Source organism: Blennius ocellaris (assembly GCF_963422515.1).
Source record: "Blennius ocellaris genome assembly, chromosome: 7".
Taxonomy (NCBI): domain Eukaryota; kingdom Metazoa; phylum Chordata; class Actinopteri; order Blenniiformes; family Blenniidae; genus Blennius; species Blennius ocellaris.
The window spans coordinates 4,126,156-4,146,552 of NC_137656.1; the positions used below are offsets into that span (position 1 = coordinate 4,126,156).

At 44.4% G+C, this 20,397-nt stretch overlaps 1 protein-coding gene across 4 annotated transcripts in view; it reads right to left on the reverse strand.

Moving 5' to 3' along the window:
• The window catches only part of LOC308132145 (uncharacterized protein), a 52,453-nt gene that overhangs the window by 29,613 nt on the left and 2,443 nt on the right, over positions 1 to 20,397 (reverse strand). For 2 of the 4 annotated variants that reach the window (XM_080499130.1, XM_080499131.1), the window contains exons 2-7: positions 15,101 to 15,242; positions 14,762 to 14,920; positions 13,760 to 13,952; positions 13,157 to 13,270; positions 2,256 to 2,663; positions 1,064 to 1,108 (exon numbers count right to left, since the gene is read on the reverse strand). In XM_080499130.1, coding sequence (XP_080355256.1) covers positions 1,064 to 1,108; positions 2,256 to 2,663; positions 13,157 to 13,270; positions 13,760 to 13,952; positions 14,762 to 14,920; positions 15,101 to 15,242 — 1,061 coding nt within the window. Of the gene's footprint in view, positions 1 to 1,063; positions 1,109 to 2,255; positions 2,664 to 7,280; positions 7,412 to 13,156; positions 13,271 to 13,759; positions 13,953 to 14,761; positions 14,921 to 15,100; positions 15,243 to 20,397 lie in introns of those variants that run through there. The other 2 variants (XM_080499132.1, XM_080499133.1) reach the window with 2 other exon arrangements.

The following is a 20,397-nucleotide window of genomic DNA, read 5'->3' on the forward strand; positions in this document are numbered from 1 at the left end:
TCCCCCCCGAAGAATATCTATAAATGGGGCTGAACATTATGTTTGGTACATAAGTGTTGAATTACATATTTTGCAATTGCATGATTGTATGATTGGGTTTTTTCTGTCTCAGTACGTCTTCTGGAAGGCGCGGTGGAATAAGTGGTTAGTGCAGATTCTTCACAGGAAAAGTACCAGGGTTGAATTCCATGCCTAAATGTCAGTTTGCATGTTATGCCTTCTCGCATCATCAAACATGACAAAACACACAGCTTGTCGCGTAATAAGTGACTCTAAATAAGCCCCCTGTGGCTGTTTTTACCTCCGAGGGAGATGTAAATCTTTCATAGCATAACCTGCCTCTGTGTTGGTTGAGAAGGTTTCCATTGACGCAGAGTTAAAGAAAGACGGAATAATGTTTAGCAGACGTATGTTGGAGCTTCGAAACTGGTGGATTTTACCTGCAGCATCATAACATGGTTAAAAACAGGTGAGAACTTTGGCTGATTTTTCTCTTCACGACTGTGAATTACCATTACCGTATTCTCTGGACTATAAGTTACATCGATCTGAAAATGCTTCATCGAGAGAAAAAAAACAACCTTCTCAGATCTCAGTGGTATGTGTGAATATTTATTGTCCATGTCCATAACCACAGTGCATTTTTAACGTCACCGTCACTTTATTTTATTTGGAGTTTCTATTCTTTTTTTGCTATTTCTATTGAGTAAAGGTAGTGAAGAGTCTATATAATATTGTACATAATTATTTATAAATTTTTTAGCCTTATCCTATCTTATTTATTCTTTATTCTTTTGCCCTCTGTGTGCTGTTCCTGTCCTGTTAAAGCTGCTGGAACTTTAATTTCCCTGAGGGAGTCATCCCAAGGGATTAATAAAGTCCTTCTGAATCTGAATCTGAATGTTCCTCAGCTTTAGCCCACGATTCGCCATTTTGAGTTTCCTCATCACAGTGACAGTTTCTTTTCTCCAGTACCTCACAAGATTCTCATGCTGAACTAGTTCTTTCTGGTTCAATACATGTCAATTCATACAAACCCCCCCTGCAGGAGCTCCACACTCACATTATCGCCTTTAAATCCGATGTAGCCTTCTCTCCCAGCACATCCCTGCAGGAAGAAAACGCCATGGAGGAGTTATTTTTAACACTGGCATACTGGCTTATTGGCAACAAGTGTTTGTCTTGCAGCCTGTCATCTTGTGGTCTCCTCAGGATCTCATTAATTCAACGGCTTTCCAGAGAAATCTGTCCAACGCTGTAATTTCACAAGTTGAATGAGAACCAGCGCGAGTGGGCCGGTGTGACCACGGAACAGACCAAACCTCCACTTACAACCAAAGTACAGGCCTGTTGAAAAGAAGTGATTCAACACAGTTACGTAAGGAAACTGTACTTTATGATATTTATGTATTCAGGGAAGTGTTCCAGAGCAGTGGTTCCAAAACTAAGGCTCTCTTTACACGTTTTTCAAGGGGAAACTCATAACTTTCGTAGCGTTTTGGGTGTCGGCTTACATGACAACGGTGACCAGAGCCACTGAAAACAGTCACAAGAACCTCGGACTTGTGGAAATGGGGGGGGGGGGACGGAATGTTTTGAAACGCGGCTTCTGCCCATGCACACCACGGCCATGGTGAACAATTCCTCCGCACATGCTCAGTAGATGGACACTAAAGCCGCGGTTCCACCGTGCAGTATGGGGCAGAGCGGGAGGGTACGGTACGGCAAAGCATACCCAAGACCAACTCTATGGTCTGGTACCACCACAGAAAGTACGGTTAAAATGTAGGCGGGGTTGTGAACATCCAGCTCCTGCTGAATCTCCTCCTCCTGTTACTGAGAGGAGCGTCTGCACCTCGTTGAAAGACCGGCATGTGTCGCGCGCCGACGTTTCAATAAACCCAGTTAACAAAAAAAAACAGTGAGCGCAAAGCAGCTTTTCGGTTTACGGCCGATGAAATATTTAAATATTGCGGGCAAGTCGGGAGTGGCGATGGTCACTACAAATCAGCAGACGGCTGCGTAGCCTTGTACTTTGTTTGGAGGTAAAAAATGTTTAAAGAATTAGAACGTTATGTGTGTGTGTCTTGCTCATGGACATGTGGATAAATAAGTGAGGAGGGATGGGAATGAAACGGCAGCTTGGATTTAACATGAGCAGGGACTCGTGTCATCAGCCTAAATATGCTCTCGTGGTGACGTGCAGAGTTAAACTTGTGATTGTTGTCGTCTTACAGCCGGGAGGAGACACTTACTCTTCTTCCTGGAGGACCTGCAGCACCACCAGGACCTTTGTGGAGTCGGTAGAGTTTATGGTCGGATCCGTAGACGATATTCTCCGATGACCTCTCACCCTCAGAAGATTCCTCCCTGCGGCCCGTGTTCCAGTTTTCCTTTGAAGCCGTCTGGGGGATCATGTTCCCGTCCAGCTCGGACGTCAGCGAGTCCGCCGAGGACGAATCCACCACTCGGTATAAACCTGCGTCGCTCTTCTGGATTATATTTTCCTCCACAGGCGATTCCCCGTCCTGAAGTTCTCTGTGCTGGTGGTGAAAAGCCGACACGACGGGAGGTTCGTGGACCGGCAGGAAGCTTGGGCTCTCCGCATCCTGCAGACGCTGACGAGACGAGTCCAACGGGTCTTTTCTCTCCGACAGGCGAGGCTGAACGAGACACAAAGACGGAACTGCAATCAAACCACTGCACCAACAACCAAGAGCATCAGAGCTGCAGAGACACAGTATAGCAAGTAGTGATGAATAACATAAAAATAAGAAGGTTTATGCTCATTTTAATAAAGGGTTTGCTTTGTACTTTGCTTCCTGTCACATAGGCTCTCGAATCAAACCGAAATCTGGGTGTAATTATGCACCATTCATACAATGAGGCAATGTGGTTTAAGTGCCTTGCCCAAGGACGCAATGGCAATGACTTGGATAGAGTGGGATTTGAACTGCCAACACTTCAGTTATTGAACCACGGTCGCCCCTTTTAGTTTCTAAGCTGACGAACAACCTTCCTCACACTCTCATCATTTTAAAATCAGGCCTTTACCTCTATTCTCTATTTTAAAAAAGCTTTTTCAAAATGGTTTCTTGTCTTGTCATCTTTTCTTGATTCCTTATTTTTCTCTTCGTTTTCTCACAGCTTTGAATTTGTGGCAGATCTTCTTCCCTATTGAATTTATCTTTCTTTCTTTCAAGCCAAGTACAGAATTAAATGCTTGATGACTCCCTCAATTTATACAGTGGAGAGAAAAAAAAAAAGTTCTTTTGCAGAGTTTGCGCGGTGTCACTGTGTGTCCAGTTTCCTCCGACAGTCCAGTAACGGGTGTTACTGAGAAACGTCTCAACGTCTGCATGAGACTTCAAGAGTCTGGCAGCGGCTCACGAATAGAAGTCCTGAAAGACTTCAAAGATACCTGATATGAAAATGAGGAGATAGCGACGCTGAGGCGCACACACACACACACACACACACACACACACACACACACACACACACACACACACACACACACACACACACACACACACACACACACACACACACACACACACACACACACACACACACACACACACACACACAAGCTGCCATTGTTTCAGACTCCCTCCCAGCCAGACACTCGGTCGGCTGCGCCTGAGCCTGGTTGTGTAGCTAAACCTGCGCCACGCGACTGGGCGCCGCGGCTCTGACAGACTAGAGAATGGCTGCGTGGCGCCAATGAGCAAATCAAAGTAAATTCTAACGCAACATGAAGGCGAGCTTCAGCATTATCCACAGTGGTCGGCTCAAAAGTCACGTTTTCACGAAGAGGACTCTCGTTTGTCTTTTAACTGTGAGGAATATTAGCATTAGCCTGCGTCCACAGCTGCTGTCATTAGCACTAGCATGTTATGTAGTGGTTATCTTCTCTTTATCGAGCATCTTCCTCCACAAACTGATGTAACTTCATCTGAATTTAAAGACAATGCTAACGTCACAGTAATACAGCTATGTGCGCATTAACAGAGGAATTTTACCAAGTAACTAGTTACTTATGCTTAGTAACTACCAAAGCCATATTTTTTCAGTAGCATGAAAAAATTTTCAGGTTAACAGTTCACAATAAATATTTGTATTCCTCCCATGTGACTGTCTCATGCCCTCTTGTGGAAGTGTCTCACAGTTTCTCAAAAGTTTTCTCAACAATTAAAACTCTCACATGCTAAAATAAAAGTACCATTAGAGCTCATTTGTAGGACTTGAATCAGTATATACAGTATAAGAGAATCAATTCAGAAAATCACTGCTGAAGTGAAAGAAATATCATGCGGACCCTATGAAATGTACCCGTAATGGAAACCATGCACGGCCAGTGTATCCAGGTCTGGTTGAGGGCCAGCTGTGTAAGCCGGGGCTCGTGTAGAACATCTGGAGCAGATGTTCCGCTGCAGGGCAGTCACAGAGGGGCCACAGGGACGCATACGTCCTCGCCGGCTCTCCAGGCATCCATGTTCTATATGTGGAGGCTGCACACTGTGATGACATGCCTGTTCCTCAACTCCCACCGATGAAAAATCAAACATTCGGTAGAGGGTCACAAGGTGGCTGGAGGCCATCCCAGCAATGCCATAAGTCCAATAGAAGGTAAATCAACCATGCTTCACTGGATATCAGTCAGAATGCATTATGGGGAAAAAAATGCATTTAGTTCAAAATAGTTTTTATTTTTCTCCATTTCCATGTATTAGAACATACAATAACTGAAGAGACCGTTTCTTTTAGATCGTCTTGTTGTATTCCTTTTAAAAGTTCTAGTTTTCTCATAGATCTTCTTGTTCTAGTCCTTCAAGTTCCTCTTGATGTTCCTGTTTTTATCACACATGTTCTTCTAGTTTTCCTTCAGTTTCTACTAAATTTAGTAATTTTTATATTACAACGTCCACTTTCAACTCCTCTGGTGTGCTTTTCCATCGTCTCGTTCCTGCATTATTAAATCCATACTTCTAGTTTTTCATCGTCTTCAAGATCTTGTAAAAATCCATCATCTTTGCGCTTACACAGCAGCGTTTTTAAAAACGACGTCCTTTTTCACGATTATAGCAGAAAACGATGTAGTTGGCATGTTTGACCACAAGATGGCGCTTTGGTCGTTTCTGTAATTGAAACCACGCAAACGTGATCGCCGAGAACAAAACACTATAAATAATGGCAGTGCGTTCGTTTTAACAGACGACCGAGTTAGATTGTTTTTACGGTGAGTGTCAAAATAAAAGGAGAATATAGACCGAGAGTCACGACACTCTGGAGGAAACATTGTCGTTATTGTCTATCTACTGAGCATGTGCAGAACAACTATTTACAGCTGGCCCGGGGTGTGTGTGTGTGCACTGGAGCAGCTTTTCAGAAAGCTTTGTTTTCCACGTGTTTTCAAAATGTTCCACCTTGGGAGCCGTTTCCGTGTAAACACCATAAACGCTTTCAGTTTTTCCTCGTTCTTTCTCCTGAACTTATTGGCTTCCTTCATCGTCTCGTCGTTACAATTTGTCTCCGAGCTCTTTGTCTCCCCGTCTTCTCGGTACTTTGTCCTCCTAGTTTTTTCATCTTTGTCTCCCAGTTCTTGGACTTGCAATAAATTCTCCTTTTCATAATCACCCTGCGTTGGTCTCAAATGACTCACATCAATAGAAAGGTAAGAAAACCCGTCAAAGACGAGACACAGCTGTGGCAGCAACGTCAGGTCACGGACGTATCCATTGACAAGAGTTTGATTATTTGTAATTTAATAGTCATGCAAACCCATCAAGTCTGTTAAATAAATCAAATGCTCCGGCCTGACAGTAGCTGAATGGCCGACGGTGTGACGACAACGAGCAGAGCGTTCGCCGATTCGTTTTTCGTGGAGCGTGTCGTCAGACTGCAGCTCAGTCACACAAAGTACGAACCACAATAAATCTTCTTATCTGCATCTGTACGTTGAGGAGGAGAAGCTCACAGCTGGACAAACACACTCCATCATCTCGTGTGTGTGTGTGTGTGGAAGAGGGAGGTCAGGAGGAGGTGTTCACAGCCTCTGAGCTGCTCTCACATTGTTGTTTTGCTTGGAGGGACAATTTCCGGCACTAAGTTTTCACTCCAGGTCACATGCACACACACACACACACACACACACACATACACATACACACACTGTGCATACAAATTTAAGATGGTCAGAGAGCCAACAAGCAATTAACACACTTACGATTCATTTCTGTGAATGCAACTTTAAGCTCATATCCCTCTCTCACACACACACGCACACACAGACACACACACACACACAAACACACACAGATATATAAATATATCTTTCCATCACACATGTGCTGGCAGAGAGCGGCGGGCTTCATATGGAACGGCTTAAACCAACTTCTATGAATAAAAAGACAGAAAACAAATACCTTTGTACACTTTTCAGGTCTCCGAACTTCGAGTCGACAAAAATGCCGTTTTATTCCTGGTATTTCGCCGTGACGCACAGCACTGAATCATTACCTGTTTGGACTGTCATGTGGAACCAGCGCCCAGTTTCAGTTAAGGAGGCCGACAGTCTTTAAAGTGAAGCTTAAGACTTTTATTTTTATAAAGCTTCGAGTTCGAGCTGGTTCAGTCCAGCCTGGACCATTTTCTAGTGAAACACCTGTAGGTTTAGTCCGCTGGAGACACTCAGTGAGCTTTTTATCACTATTGCATGTCGAGAACTTTGAGTCTTGGAGCCAATTAGATGTTTGATGCCATTTGCACAATGGAACTATTGTTAGATAAAAGAAGTGCTTTTTATAAGAAATTACAAATATATATGAACGGAACAAAAATAGAAAGAATGGAAGGATATTTAGAAAGAGCTGAAAAAAATGCACTGAAGTCCACGATATAATATAAGTGCTACAATATGGATACCTGCAAAAAATAAATGTACAGAGAAATATAAATAAGAACGCTTCTACTCTCTAAACTGTATAATATAGAATAGAAAATAATAATATTAAAGCTCAACAGCATGTTATTATTGCACCCCATTGAAGAAAAATAGGTAGTTTTTTTTAAGTTATTGCACAAAGTTGGTACAACCAATCATGTTATTGACGACTTGTTTTGACCCGTCTCCTCCACTTTTACGTAACTTCTGGTCCTCGAGTGCAGAACATGACCTCTTATCGTCAGAGACAACAGAGACCAGCGAGCTGCTCCCTCTCCCGGGTCCATTCATCCCCTCCGCTCCTTCCCGCCTGTCCATCATTTAGCGTACATACCACATCTGTGAGCCGTCCGTCCGCCGCCGTGTGCAGAGCGTCCTGCAGCCAGAGGCAGCTCAGCACGCAGCTTAACACCGTCCACATGTCTGCCGCATGTCCTGCGTTTCCAGCAGCTGTGCACCAGCACCGTGTCCTCCTCCTCCTCCTCGTTGCTGCCCTCCTCCCCGACACACCCGGAGCCTCCCCCCGCTGCCCCGCCACACCCCGAGGGGGGGGGGGGTGGAACATACTGCCGCCGTCACATCAAAGCCTCCCGGCGAGGACTCCTATCTCCACAAGGAGCCGCCGTCTCCAGACACGGGACGCTTTCCAAGTATGTTAAAGTCAAACCGGGATCAAAAGGTGGACTCATGCAGATGAGGAGAAACGAGGGAAGAGGAGCCAACAAAAGAAGACGAGCGCATCAAGATGGAAGATGGTGGCCAGTGGAGGGCCAGAGCCTTTAATCCTAATCATAAAAAACTTAGAAATTTACAATAGCTTTCATTCTTTATGGGAGGGGGTCTTCAGAGTGCAGGAGAGAGGTCTGCAACCTTCATGGTCAAAAGAGCCCTTTTTTGGGACGTTGCCTTCAAAATGAGGTTAAAACGGTTCAGAAAGTTTCAAATATAAAATTGAGGTACGTGCAAAAACGTTTTCTTATGTTGTATTTATGACATTTTAATTTACGATTCAGGCTGTCAAACATTTCATGATATTTTCAGTAGTTTTTATACCTGAGGATTATACCTGATTTTTAGCAGTTTCACTTTTTTTTGTTGACAATTTTGACATTTTATGCTCTTTTTAAGCCCCCACCTTTAAGATCTTTTTAAACTGAGTAATTCTATTAATTTTTGATTTTTTTAAGCCATTTTTGCCTATTTCCCCCCCATTTCTTGTGGCTTCAGCTATTTTCCCATTTATTTGTTGTGTATTTTATTCAGGCCTGTTCAGCCAAAAGTTAAAATACCTTTTGAAAACGACTGCTGTACAAATAAAACCAAAACAAGATAAACCGTTTGTTTACGTACAATGGTGGTGAAAGCTTCATGGAGCCATTACCGAAGGACTATAGAGCCCCACGTGGCTCCAGAGCTGCAGGTTGCCTCCTCCAACACTTTCACCTCACATCAAGTCGTCACTTTTGGTTAAAAGATGGACTTCCTGTTTGGATCCATTCCAATTCAAGTTAAAGCTGGTCTCGTGCTCGTTACTGTAAGTTCTTATCGTTTTAAATATCTGATGACTCTTTATGTTGCCGGCAACTGTCAAAACTGTTGTTGTTGTGGTTTTGCATGAAAGTTTATCGTTTAGTAATTTACTAGAATTAAAGCATTTTTATTAGGAATTCTTCAATTAGAAATAAAGGGAAAATTCATCCATCCATCCTCTTTCATATACCTCACCATACCCATTAATCCCATTATCGATCCATCCGTCTTCTTTACCTTTCTGTCCTTCGTACCCATTATTCATCCATCCATCCATCTTCTACAATCGATCCATTTTCCAAACTCTTTTTTCATCCATCCATCCATCAATCTGCTCCATCCATCCATTATCATCAAAGTAGGGTCACAAACGGTGAGCCAAGAATGAGGAGCCCAGTTCAGTCCATCAATCTGCCACTTCAGCAAATAACCTAAATGTTTCCAGTTTACATATCAGACCTTTGCCGAACCTTTTTATGTTCAGGATTTATTGTGATTTTGACTGCAGAACAGTTATCAGTTGCTCCTTTTCCCAGATAATTTCAGCTCTCGGTATCTGTAAATTCTTTGGCGCGGGCTGTTTTTGAAGGTACCGAGGCGTTCACGTTACAAATCTACCGTATTTGCTTTTTCAGGATTTCGAGAAATCACAAGCGGCCTAGGAGTGACGGTGAGGACGGGAATGAAAGGGTTAAACAGTTTTCTAAATCCCTGAGCCATCCCGATATACCCAACGCTACGTGATTTGTGGCATTCACTGGTTTTCGGGCTTTTGAAAAAAAGTTTTTTCAGATCACATCCAGACGTCTGCCGCCTCAGATCCAGATGGAACAAAAAACTGAAGCCGCCTGCTTCCAACAAGCTTCACCACATCGATCCTTGTCGAAGGCAATTATATCTGCGCAGCGATTACGACGCGTAATCAGAGTAGCTCTGATCCGAAAGCACCGAGGGAGTCCGCTAATGACGACACTTTGATTGATCGAGAGTCTCCAGGGGAGACCTACAGCAGCTTGAATCAGAGCTCAGCGAGCGGCGGCGGTTAAAGCAGCGGGATTAGAGGTGAGAAGTAGAAACTGAAGGGGGGGGGGGGTCCCTCCTCACTGAGGCTCTCAGTGCTTGGACACATGTATATAGTGTTAAAGAGAGAAATCCCTCAGTAAATAAACGTCTTCGAGACCCATTACAGTTACACGCAGTCCAACCGTGAGAGCCACAGGCCACACTGAGCCCCGTTCATCACATGTGCTTTAAATTACAGACGCTCTCAGACAGCGTCAACATCTGCCATCGTGCGCGATGCCTAATTTTGTACCCGATTACTGATGCTTGATACTTTTTTTTTTAAAGTGGTGAAGTTACCAACCCGTCTGGTCTGCGAAAGTAAATATTGAATATATTTGTTTCGACATATTAGTGTTTGACTTCGCTGCGTTCTCTCAACCAACCTTTAGCATTAGCGTCGTCCAAAGCCATCTAAAGGGTGACAGTTTCACAAAGCTCTTGTTTACGAGTCTGAACTAAATTGGTTTTTGTAACAGCGACACGAAAGAAGTCCCAAGTAACATCTGGGTTACATCAAGAAGTGGGAAGATGCTCTATAATTTGGAAGCTATCTCTTCTAAATACTCCTGCAGACTGTGCCATGTTAACACGTTCAGCGAGCCACACTGTACAACACGAATCTAAATAAACCTAGGCTGCGGCGTGAAGTTTGCCGTGTCCAGATTGTACGATGGAAACGCAAGCTCAGTCGAAGCCTTGGACAAGAATAAAATGTCCTAAACATTAACCGTCCATTCAAGAAAAACAAAGGTGAAAAACATGGACGCAGCCATCACCGTTGTAGCATCATTATGCTGCCACAACTCGACAAGGCTGTCTTCTTTAACATCCCAGCATTCCTTTAGCGTGTTTCGCTATTGTAGGTTAAAAAAACTAATCTCACAGTGTGTAGTGGGCTTCAAAGAAACCGATTCATCAACTAATGACAATCACAATAATCTACCAACATGCAAACAACTCTTGGAAAGAGAAGCTCAATGCTAAACAACAACGCTAATGCTAAACACAGCTACTGTGGTAACATGCTAATGCTACTCACAGAGTGAAATCCTCCATGTTCCTGTCAAGAGGACCGAGTTAGTTCAGGATTAATGAGCCACTTCTTCAGTAAACAAAAGTTTAGTCAAATTGCAACCTTCAACATGAAAGCTATAGCTTACGCTAAAATGAAGCGTTCGCTAACGGCAGTGAAGCGACAGGTAAACAAACGGGTCAGATGGGACTGTATTTTGGTCCGTTTGAGAAAACCAGTCATTATTAAAGTCGTGTTTTCGAGGGAACTCATTGAAACTGAACACTGAATGACAGTGCTCATCTCGTTTTGTGTGTTGGTAAACACAGTGAGCTCGCTCCTCGTCTCTGTACTCAGCCCAAGTTTGTTTGAACAAATTACAGAAGGCGATCCGAACTCAGAGCGAGCTGCGATGAGAGATGAGCGCTGCCAATTCAAGAGACAACAAAAACATGTGGGACGTGTGCATGAAGAGCACGGAGGAAACGCAGGCTCCCTCTCCGAACTCTTTATTGTCATTTTTCAGATTTTTCACATTTAGAGACTCAGACTCACCTGTTAATGCTGTGAATGTTTGAATCGCCGTCAAATTCTTTTAGAATTTAAATCAAAGAAACTGGATGTTTGACAGGAGATCAGATTTTTTGTGGATCCATAATCTAGCTTTAGTTTTATTCTGAACTTGAAGCTCTGGGCTAAAAGCTGGAATGTATCCGAGACGGATGGATTTATGAGGCAGCCTAAGCAGACATACTAAAGTGGACTCAGGTGGTCCACCTCCATCGACCCGCTAACGCTCATGAAAACTGTGTTAATGGGAGTTGGCGCGTTTCCACGTTCCTGCTGCGGACTTTTGACTTCCGGAGGTCCAGTTTGAGGAGCCCACAAACCCCAGAAGTCACATAAACAGGATCAACATTCTCCATGCGACTCAGGAAAGGTTTACATTACTTCGTTTTCAAGTAAAAACGGAACATTTTAGTTGTGTTTTAAGGGGTCAAAGCAAAGGTGCTCAGAGTGGAAGTGCAACTTTTTGAAAATGCTGCGACTCAGTTTCCATGAAAATGGAAAAAAGGTACGCGTTTTGATAAGCTGCTACTGCGCATGCACCATAGTAAATGATTCTTCTGTACATGTGCTAGTAGATGGACAATAACAACAATGGTGGCCAAATTCTCTTGGAACTTGGCAGTTTTATCGTTGGGCGTCACCAAAATAATCCAACTTTATACCAATGTCCATTCACTCCCATTGTTAAAGCTTATAGCGCATCTCTGTGAGCATCTGTATGTGGTTTCATTACAAAAACAACCAACGGCGCCAACTCATGGCTCAACATGAAAACTACATCAGTTTTCTGCAGTTTACATGGAAAAAGGACATCGTTTTCAAAACGACGCAGTGGAAACACAAAACTTTTCTGAAACACCATTGTGTAAACAGCTGCCTTCAACACACCAGAAAGAAAGATGGTCAATTCGTTTGTTTACTCACAGAGTTGTTTATCTTCATGATGTTACACTGACCCAGAGTCAGTAGCATTAGCATCCATTAGGAATAACATGCTAAGAAGAAATACACCGATATAACAATAGTGAAGGCAGCAAATGCTCATAACTATATTGTAATGAAGTAACTAACTATTCAATCACAGGTGGTAAATGTAATTGATGTTGCTTTTCCAATAAGTTGAAAAAAGAGAGCTGCTGATTCTTTCCTTTTAAAGAGCTCAACTTCAACTTTAGCATTATCCAAAGTTGTTGTCTTAATGGTTACTATTTTACAAAAATTACTGGAAGAGGAGCCTCATTAATCATGAACTGACTCACGAATGATGGGCCAATGAAAATAGCATTAGCATTAGCCTGTATCCACAGAGCCTGTGATTGGCATTAGCATGCTAAAATAGCAGTTAGCTTCTCTTTGTCTGCATGTTGGTCATTTATCATTGCATCCTGATGATAAATAGCTTGAAAGAGCAGATGAAGTTGGGCTGCAGCAGGACTGCAGTCGACCTGCTCATGAATACACTTCTAAATGACTGCATCTTAAACTGAAAGAAGGAAAAAAAAATAGTTCCGTGCAACCAAATCTTTAATCATCCACTTTCTCTTGGCAGATGTTCTCGTCCCACCAGAACCACCAAGCGAGCGTCAACGTTCCCACCGCCCTGAAGAGTGACTCCTCTGCTGGAGGAGGAAAGTTTGGCCTGATAGCCGTTTGTACAATAATCCACAAAATAAAAACGTTCCACCCTGTAACCAGCTGATGGCTTCAGACTCTGTGGAGATTTTAAAGGAGCAGCGATGTCCGACAGAACAAACAAGTCTCACCCAGCAGCGTCAACATCCAACAACGCGGGAACAAACAACTTCAGCTCATTTATGCACTGGAAAAAAACTAAGTTCAGGTCAATGTAGACAGGAAACGCAAATATTGAGATGAGCTGATACTCAATCTTCCCTCTTGTTATCGCCTGAAAGAAGCTTGTTCTCCTCCACGAGGTTCAGAGAAGCTTCGCGGCGTTCATCATCATCACAGTGACACACAATCTCTCTGAATTCCACGAAGCCTGATGTGAAGCATAGAATCGAGCTCCTCACCCTGAGAGTTGCCCTGGGGGTGGGCGGCGTCCTGCAGGGGGGCTGCTGGAGGGTACACTGATCTCTGGCTGCGTCCGCGTCGCCCATCACAAAGGCCATTTGTCTCACGGAGCCCTGAGGAAGAGAAGGTCAGAGGTCATGAACCCAAGGCAGAGTGTGACCCCTGCGCTCGGCCTCGGGGGGCTTTCCTCTCAGCTCCTCGGTGCAGGTGAGGGCAGGTCGACTTTCAGCGACACGTCGGATGTGAATAATGAGCCCGACTGAAGAGCTTTCTGCAAACCCGAACAGTTATTTACCAGTTTTTCTTTACCCTGCAGGCTCTTCTCTTTTATTTATTTTTCCATCTGAGGTTTTGTCCTCATAGTGATTAATGCTCCGAAGACTAAGACACTGCACACTAAAAATGGACAATGTTGAAAGAAAAATAGTAGAAGGTACCTGTATTTTTTTTTTTACTTCCCGCTGAGTATTCAAAAATAAACAGATCAGATTAAACCTTTGCTCTTTACTGCCGCCTAGTGGCCACGAGGACCAGGGAGATCCGTTCAGTGAACCACAGAAACAGTAAAACCGCAGACGTAGTGCTCGAGCACAGTCTCTTACTTTGAAAGGGGTTTCGAAGGCCTCCAGGCTGCCTCCGATCAGGAGCAGGCCGTCCACGGAGATGCCCTGCCAGGGGTAGATCCAGTTCACCCTCTCCACCAGCGAGCAGTCCACGTACACCTCCAACCAGAGCGGGGACACGCCCAGAGACACCCGGTGCCATCGGCCGTCGAACAGGGGCACCACCGGGAACCTGCGACAGAACCAGACGACCATCAGACCTTCTATCATCCAGGATGGAACGTCCAACCATCATGACAAAACGGTACTTTAAGGGCTGATTTTACATTAAAAAAAACCCTGTTAGAATCTGCACATTTACAATCATTTTATATGCCCAGGATATTGAAGGAAGGAGCAATAAACATCAGATACAAATCTATTTTAAATTCCTTTCCTATTAAAAGGAAACAGGAAATGACAGGTAAACTGCTACAGTGGATTTAAATAATTCTGGTATCGAAGATGGATGCTTGTTGTGTGGCTGCAAACAACTAATCAGAGAGCAATTTGTAGCTGAAACAACCAATTGAAGAGCAGTTTGTAACTGAAATGACCAATCAGAGTGCAACTTGTACCCGAAGCAACGAGTGAGAGAGCAACTTTAACCTGAAATGATCGATGAGAGCAATTTATCCTTGAAATGACCAGAGAGCAGTTAGTACCTGAAACAACCAATCAAAGAATAGCTTGTTAGAAAGGAGGTGTACCTGTAACATCAGTACATGACAAATCCAAAATGAGTCTAAAACAAACTGAAAGCTTGTCGAAACACATCAAAAACTAGAATGTTTAACATCGAAGGTCGGTCCTTCAGTTTTCAGTAGAACAACCAAAGCAGCTTGAGAGAGAAACTTGTCAGATTGTAAACATCTGAAATGATCCTTCAATTCAAAAGCTGTGAAATCTCTCATTGTGTTCTCATCCCTGCCCTCCATCTTGTGCAGGGTGACGTGTCGTTAACCTGAAAACACCGACAGCAGGAGAGGAGACCAGACGTACTCGTATTCTCTGTGCTGGGTGGAGATGAAGCTCAGCGATCGAGGGCCGAGGCGGAGCTGCAGGTGGATGTGATGCTGCGAGTTCAACAGAGTCAGCAGACTGCTCTCCTCTGTCTGAGAGCCGCGGACCTCCAGCAACATGCTGAAATCATCCGGGAACCTGCAGCAGAGGCGTGCAGTGAGTCGGCGGGACATTCAGACAGACGGACAGACAGAGACGGGACACGATGCAATGCGTGTGCAAAAACACAGACTGATCAAGAACTTCAGAAAGGAAGCTGATCGTTCCTCTCCGAGAAAAGTTGGCAAAGCAAAGTGAGAAAATAGCAAGATGTCGTACCTCGGTCCGAACGCCTCCTCTGCTGCCATCATGAGGTCGGTATACGGTCCGACGTCGAGAACCGAACACGCCAGACTGTCCTCTGGCAGAGAGGAGGTATTGGACACCGTCTGAACGAAGTGCTGCAACAAATCCACGTTTTCTGTTGAGGAACAGGAGCAACAGTGAGAAGGAGGACCTACAGGTCCTCAGATTAACAGGTAAACAAACATTCTGGTGTCATATTGTGCAGATTCTCATTTTGATGGAGAAACAGCCCCGAGAAGTCCAGGTAAGACCTATGAAGGTGTGCCGCGTTATCTACCCCAAGAGCCCATCCTTAAAGAACCAGAACGTCCTGAGGTGGCGCCTCCGTGGGTCGGACTGGTTCATCCAGCACACATTCCCACAGATGCGACTGGTTGTTGTGTCTCTTAAATAAATCCCTGGGAATATTTGCTTTGTGACGAACCTTAAAAAATGCCCAGAACTAGCTAAGAATTGTCTCAGAAATGAGTCGAAACCAACTTACAAATTCATGCAGAGCTTTGGCCAAAACACCACAGGGTTGCTTTAAGGTCCCCCTCCCCCACACATTGTTGAGAGGCACCTTCACCCCGTCACCAGGTCACTTCTGGTAGATACCAACCACTTCTGATCAGGAACGCCACACACAAGAAAAGCTGCAGGTTTGGTGATGTTCTGACCGACTGGCTCAAATCATCAAACTCATCCATGCTCTTTCGGTGACGCCAACTTTGAGGACTACATTTTCCCTTGCTACCCGATCCCCACGGAACGTTGGGTTCTGTGGACGTCTCAATCCCTCACTCATGACCGAACCCCTGGAAGAGCGTTACGTGCCACTGCAAAGGCGGTGCAGCCATTTACCGTGAAATGGCCCCGAAACCCAAAACCTCCAGAGGAGGAAGGTTGTGGTGATGAAGTCTTAACAGCCTTTATTCCTCCAGTGAACAAGCGTCAGTCCTGGAGAAAGGAAACGCCTCCACCACCTGCAGCACGAGCAGCTTTCCAAACGAATCCGAAGACGACGTTGATCACCGATGTGCCGCGTGACGGTTCTGCCTTTAACATACTTCCAACAGCGGAGCCACCGTGTGACACTGAGGAAGCCTCAAACATCTCATTGCCACTGTGGCCTCCTGCCGCCCAGAAATTCCTGGACCCAAGCATTTTTATGAGGGCATCATACTGTAGTTTGTCTGATGAGCGCAATAACTCAAAGGAAAGAGAAGTCACAGTGCAGAAAGAAGATATTTCAGACTCGTGATTCCCAACATGGGACCTTGAGACCAAAGATCATAGGGATCAGAAATAACGCCCTCAACGTAATGTTTACAGTACGCTAAGCTAGCTAGCATGCTACATCGTATCAAGCTTTCACATGGCGTCTAACATGAGGCCTGTGGGCCAAAACTGGCTCCAAACCACAGAGCAAATGAGAAAAAAAACACAGATTTTATTAAAAAAAAAACATTTCTTAAGAGTGGCGAACACAATATTGAGATCTGAGCCAAGATATCAGCGATGCTGCCATGAAAGCTTGCAAACGAGCATCATCCTCAAAGCCATGCTGTCAGGGTGCGTTTGTAAAAAAAAAACACCCATAATGCAATAGCTGCAGGAGAATTCTTTTTGGGACATTTCACAGTATTTTACACCAGAAGGTTTTATTTAAAAAATAAATAAATAAATAAAAATGTTGAGATTGTAGTTATTTTCAGTAGCTGGGTATCATAGTCTAATGGCGGTGTGTGTAAGGCAACAGTTATGTCAGGATGTAATACAGTAATGTGGAGCCGGAGCATCAAACGGAGGGACCTGTCACCGGTACACACTCTTCATCACTCAGTGCATCCTTCCTCCTCCTCCTCCTCCTCCTCACACATGACTGCGCTCTGATAATGTGATGAAAGCTCCGTCAAGAAGCATGAGCCACATTCCTGCATGCAGCCGGCGGTATGTCCTATACAGCATGCGGCTGAGTGACGTCTCTTTAAAAAAATAAAAATAAAAAAGCATTCCTGTGTGAAGGCTGCTTTCAAATTGTGACCAAACTTAAGGTAAAACAGTCAAATGAAGAAAACTGGGCTATCTTAGCAACGCAAATATGCAAACATCGTGCGAGCCCAGTTGCTGCAGAGGACGACCAAAACAAAGACGGAGGGCCGGTTGCAGGTGGAAGCAGACGGCCGAGCATCTTGACTCCATGTGTCGAGAGAAGACGAAGGTAAATTTGGACCCAAACTCTCAGGAGTCGAGCCAAACTGCCAGTTTTTTTAATGTAGAAAGAGCCGAATGGAACACATGGAGAGTCCGCGCTTTGTTTTACACGGATTCAGGGCGGCGGGAGGAAGATGCCAGCTTCATATTCGCCGGCTCCCCCGGTGGACAGCTTCACTTTACACGAGTGTATCACGCCTCACAAAGCCAAAGCTGACAGAGACACCAAGCAAAAATATCCAGGTCGTAAATTTGATTTTTTTTTTTCCAATAGCAGAAAGCTTAGCTAATATTAAACGGAAACCGTATTTTCATTTCCACTTTATTGAATCGGTTATCAACAACCTGAGATTTCTCCAAAGGAAAGTACAATCTGACATTCTTCTGTCGTGTTTCTCTTCACATTAACGTCCGTCACCGAATCAGTCCGTGTCTTTTCATGAGCTCGGCTTCATAATGTAGCATTGACGCTACTTCGCTAGCGATACGACTGAACGGAGCTTTGAGACCAACAGTGAAAAATCTAAATTGTATTAAATTCCTCCTTTGTTATTTCCACACTTTGCAGTTCAGACTACACCTTCAGACACGACTTCAGTTTATTTCATATGTTTGAGGCTGAGAGGTTGTGGATTTTCTCCGCCGTAGATTTTTTTACTTTCACATGTACTCTGCGCGTCTTTTCTCTATTCATGTTGTATTTCTGTGGTTAGGACTCATGTAGTCCTACCTGAGGTTCTCCTGCTTAATCAGATCACCTAAACATCACAATAGATCTCCACTGGTCGTGCTCGTTTTCTCTGTCTGCTCCCAAATTACAGCTGAACGTGATCCGTCCAGGTAGAGTTCTCCCTGAGAAGAGTTTATCTCTGGTGTTGAGCCCTAAATGGGTTTTTTTAATCATCTATTTTATGTGCTAAGCAGCATTCCTCAGGAAATTAATGTACCTGGAGGGTTCAAGGACGTGGTCACACGAGATGAGTGACCCGATGAAGAGATAAAAAAAAGAGACAATGAAGGTGTGTTCACACCAGCTCACCTTAAATTCCTCACGGAAAATCACTTTGTCAGCAAAACTAAAACTGAGAGTCACAAGTCTCGACAACAGCAGAGATATTTACTGTGAAGCTTCTCTTGCACTGGTTCGAGGGTATTGATTCTATTATGTTGTCATTATGCCAAATATCATCAGTGCAAATTCCCACACATAAGACCAGCGCAATAAACATGAAACATTAAATAATATTGCAATAACTATTTGCAAAAAAATAAAAAAATAAAAATCTTAACTCGATTTATGTCAACATGTCATTGGGCGCCGTCTGGAAATTGTGGAAACTGTTGCCGCAAACCACCTCCAGCACAAGCTATATGTCGATGCTATGCACACCGCCAACAGCCATGAGGTAGCGTCTATCTATGCACTTCTCTATACCAGTGTTTTTCCAACCACTGTGTTGGCACACTGGTGTTTCCGCGAGATCTAGTCAGGTGTGCCGTGGGAAATTATCCAATTTCACATTTTTTTCTAAAAAACATTTGCTCTCACGGCCGTTGTCGGCTGTGAGAGCAATGTAATCATGTATAAATACTCTTCGTCAATAGATGGCAGCACAGAACTTTGAGACAACACGTTAGGGTGTGCCGGTGAAAGCGAAACTGACAGACGTCAGTCTCGTTAATCACCACCACCTGCGGCTGCTCCCATCTTGTATCAAAGTACTGTGTCAGTGCCGGTGATGGAGAAGTTTTTGAAAAAGGAGGATTCGAACTCCGAACTTGACATGTTGGTGTTTGTCTGTCTTCTATTCCTGCCAGGATCTCAGCTCTTCATCCATCAGGTCCAGGTTTCACACTGACTGAGTAAAAATAAAAGAAAGAAATTGGGAAATACTTTTTTTCTGTATTTATTTAAATCCCTGTTGATAAAACTTTGATTAGAATGACTTTATATTGTTAATATAGGCTACAGAGTTTAAAATCTTCACATTTGCGGGTGGTGGTGTGCCTCGAGATTTTTTCCAAAGAAATAAGTGTGCCTTGGCTCAAAAAAGGTTGAAAAACACTGCTCTATACGGCACACTGAGGGACTGAGCTCGCCGTCTGCCGCCACACGGTCCAGCTCGCTGGAAATGAGAGCATCAGCGAGACTCCAATCATGTTTAGCATGTAGCATCACCGTCTGTAAGCCCAGGAACTGCTTGGCATGTAGCATCACTGGCGTGTGAGCCCTAACAAAAAGTTTGGCGCGTAGCACAGCTCTTAGCCAACAAGTTGCATGACGTCACACAATACACTCCTGGTTGTCGGGGCTCGTTTTGTGAGGACGAGTACTCTGCACTGGTATTGGACCCGATACTGGTGCTCCCTTAGTTTTAACTCGAAAATAGTAGCTCCATTGTGAAAATATTGGTATTTTAACACAACGTTAAGGGTTAGAGATCGTTGATCTGTCTGAACACAGACATTAAATATGAGCACAGGCCACGACCAAGCTCCGTGTGACCTTGCCGAAGCTCCTCAACCTCTTTTTACGGGGTCGACTTGCAAGGCGAGGATCTGAACCCTGGTTCACCGCCGGACCCAAGTTTTCTGTAAAGGACGGAGGTGCCAGGATCCCCCGCTGCCAAACAACCGCGGACGCTGCCAAGCATAAGGAGAGCCATCAGTCACGGGGGAAGAGGGGGAAGAGGGAGCGGCGTGAAGCCGCCCCGACGCCGTCGGCTCGAGTTTCAAAGCCTGGAGCCGCACACTTCGCTAACTACAGATCCCTCGCGTTTAACGTACACAAGACGTCCCCGCAGCAAAGACAGGATATCCTCTTATTTCCAGAGAGAGATTACAGACTGGGCGTGATGGCCGACACGCCACTTCTCTGCTCAGATCAGAGGAACGACGGCCGGTTGAATAAATCTCTCGCAGATTAAAGGACCATCAAATAACGCAGATACTTTGAGCTCGTCACAATGCAGGCCGAGCGGTGACTTCATATGGAAAAATGTGAAAACTATAAAATTATAGCGGCTCCAGATTTTGGGGCTTCGAGAAGGAAGTGTTGTTGCCCGTCAGCTGGT